The sequence below is a fragment of the Trametes versicolor genome, assembly GCF_000271585.1.
Source record: "Trametes versicolor FP-101664 SS1 unplaced genomic scaffold TRAVEscaffold_3, whole genome shotgun sequence".
NCBI lineage: Eukaryota > Fungi > Basidiomycota > Agaricomycetes > Polyporales > Polyporaceae > Trametes > Trametes versicolor.
The window spans coordinates 1,549,488-1,552,411 of NW_007360323.1; the positions used below are offsets into that span (position 1 = coordinate 1,549,488).

A 2,924-nucleotide genomic window follows, 5' to 3' on the forward strand; every position below is an offset into this window, starting at 1 on the left:
GGTATCTTCCCAGTCATCATCCATGGTATGGTCCGAGTCTGCGGTGTCCGTGTCGGCTGTCATGCTGAGGTCGTCAAGGGTCTGTGAGGTGAGAGTCTGCGAGACTGAGACTTCTGCCTCTGGTGCAGTGACCCATTTGACTCGCTGTCGGTGTGCACTAAGTTCGTCTGCCTCGAGCTCATCCATGAACTCCTCTATGTCCATTTGGGTTAGGTGCGGGAGGAAGCGTGATTCCGATGACACAGGTGAGTTGTGCTCGCTGAGTACAAGGGAATCACTGGATTTCTGTGTGACTGCACGGTCCACTGCTTCCGCTTCCTTGACATGTTCTGTTGTGTGCGGGAAGTAAATCATGTGCAGGGCAGCATGGCCTTCTCGGTACACTCCGTCAACCTTGATAAGCATGTTCCGTAGCAGGAATAGCTCCTCGTTCTTTACGCCGTATGTCTTCCAGGACTCGTTGAGGATCATTCGGTCCGCTGAGCTAACCTCTGGGATGTCTACGAATGGCTTGACCTCATCTTGGTCATGCTTATGATCCACAAGGTACTTGATGAGCAGGTCGCGATACATCCGGTTCTCAATGGTGGCGTCACTTGGACCATCCTCATGGGGTGACTTGAGGTCTACGTCCCACGGGTCCCGGTATGATGGAACATACGGGTCTGCCTCGATGTTGTCCTCTTCTCCGGCTTCTTCGGCTATGGTTGGAAGTGCGCGAGCGTCCGTTCCATCTGTCTGCGTACCTACATCCTTCTTGGTTGGGTCCATCATTTCGTGGAGGCGGTGTGTCTCAGAGAAGTCCATCACGGGTATGTCCGGATCTTCTCTTCTGATAGAAGCACACATCTGTGCTGCCCGATGCCATGCTATCTGCTGAGCTTGCGGCGATGAGAGGAGAAGTTCATATGTCTTCCGGCCATCCTGGGATCGGACTCCAATCATGACTCCATCAGCAGAATGGCGGAACCACATCTGGTTACGGTGCTGCCACGGCTGGCCAAGAATGCCTGGTGTGGTGAGGTTGTCGACAATATGGAGATCCGTGACAGATGTGATGCTCCCGAACTTGAGTGGTGTCCTCCAAACTCCTCGGTCTTTGAGTGGCTGTCCATTTGCATTAATGAGCCGAAGGTTGTGGCGAGGCCGATGAAGTGATCCTCCCAGAGCCTTGTATATGTCCGTGTGGATGCAGTCTACCTGTGATCCTGTGTCCAATAGGAACGGTATCTCCAAGTGACCAATGGTAATCCGTAGGATGATGAGCGGTGGAGGCTGTGGCAGATAATGCATGTGATGACGGCCCATCGGGACTACACTTCCAATCGTGATCGAGTTTACAGGTACCCTTGGCTGTACTGGCTGGGATGGCAGTATGCTGATAAGCACATGTCCACGGTAGCTTCCGAATTGGTTGCTAAGAGAGGCGTTGGGAAGGAGGAATGTGGTGAACTCCTCTTGTGTGGTGTCATGGAACATAAACGAGTGGTGCGCGGCAATTGTGGTCGGTCCGGTCTGTGAGATGTGACTGAACTGTGGCGTCTGAGGTGCTTCTCTCATGCTCGGTGGTTGCGTTATGACCGTGTTCAGCTGTCCAGCTAGTGGAACCATAATGTCTCCTCGCGGCGGAAGGATCCGGGTGTGCCATGACCTCTCCATGTCCTCGTCGTCTGCATCGTAGCCGGCATCGTTGGTGTCAGGATTGAGGAATGGACTATCCTCATCATCAGAGTCATTTGACGGGGTTCTGATGGACTCGTCATCATCCGAGCTGCTCTCTGAGTCAGTGACCAAGTCGGGCAGGTCGTCTGAACTGTCTGAGGTGTCAGAGGCACTGCTGTCTGATGCGAGGTCGATGTCCTGGATGGGTCCTACAATGTCATCGGCTGTCCACTCCTTGATGGTAGCATAGACTCCTGGGACTTCTGATGCTGGCATCGATGGCATACTGGGGAGTGGGTCAACAAGCATCTCTGACTTGGGATATCCTGAGGTCGGCGGGAACTCCAGATACGTGCCATCAGGCTTCTCGACGATTGAGATCTTGTGAGCCTGCTGCCAAGGTCGTCCGAGTAGACCGTCAAACGGAGGGTTCTCTGCAATGAAGGCATTGATTGGTGTGCTGATGTGGCCGAGCTTCAGAGGAATGTTCTCGACTAGCCCCAAAAGGTGACCAGTTCCTCCGTTGGCATCCTTCATTGCTATGGCTGCACCCAAGTTGATTGGCCTGCGGACTATGTTCTTGCAGACTGCCTCGCTGATAATGTTGAGCTGAGACCCCGTGTCGACAATGAACGTGACTGGCATGAAGTTGCACTCCATTTGAAGGCGGATCAGGGAACCCGTGCGTGATGTGATCAGGTTTGTCGTTGGGAGGATTGATGCGACCGGGACTGTGTCGACCTTCTTGAGCTTGAGCATGTCAATCAGGCTGCTGGCAACCTCACGAGAGCATCCTGCAATCTCCCGGACTGGAAGGGTCACAGGTAGATCTAGAAGCTTCTCTGCAATCTTGACAGGGTCAACCGTCTTGCTGACGTCCGATGCACGTGGGGCCCAACGAGGTTTGTCCATGGTGGCTGGCTCCGCAGGGGCTGGCTTCTTCCGCTGAGTCAGAGTGTGGTCGTCGATCATGTCCACGTCATTATCAGGGTTGAATGCCATAGGCTGAGTCTCAACTGGCACCAGACGTTGCATGGGAAGGCGATGCACAGCAGTGGCCTTCTGCGAAGTCTCCGTCTTCTTCGGCTTATCCTTCGGGTTCTCCTTTCCTTTCGAGGGGACGCCTACGCCGTCAAAGGTCTCCTTGCGGTAAGGCCTGGTGATGCGTTGGGCTCTCTCCACTGGATAGACCATGACGTCAGCCTGCTCCGGATCCTCGTCTTCATCGTCACATCCTGTGCTGGTCCATCATAGGCTATGAA

At 54.0% G+C, this 2,924-nt stretch overlaps 1 protein-coding gene across 1 annotated transcript; it reads right to left on the reverse strand.

Annotated features, from left to right (window-relative positions):
- Positions 1-2,214: 2,214 nt before the first annotated feature.
- On the reverse strand, positions 2,215-2,574 carry TRAVEDRAFT_116364 (uncharacterized protein; the record flags this gene model as incomplete). The annotated part of the gene is made up of 1 exon (XM_008037337.1): positions 2,215-2,574. A coding segment is annotated over one exon (360 nt), but the record flags the coding sequence as incomplete, so codon positions are not given.
- Positions 2,575-2,924: the final 350 nt, after the last annotated feature.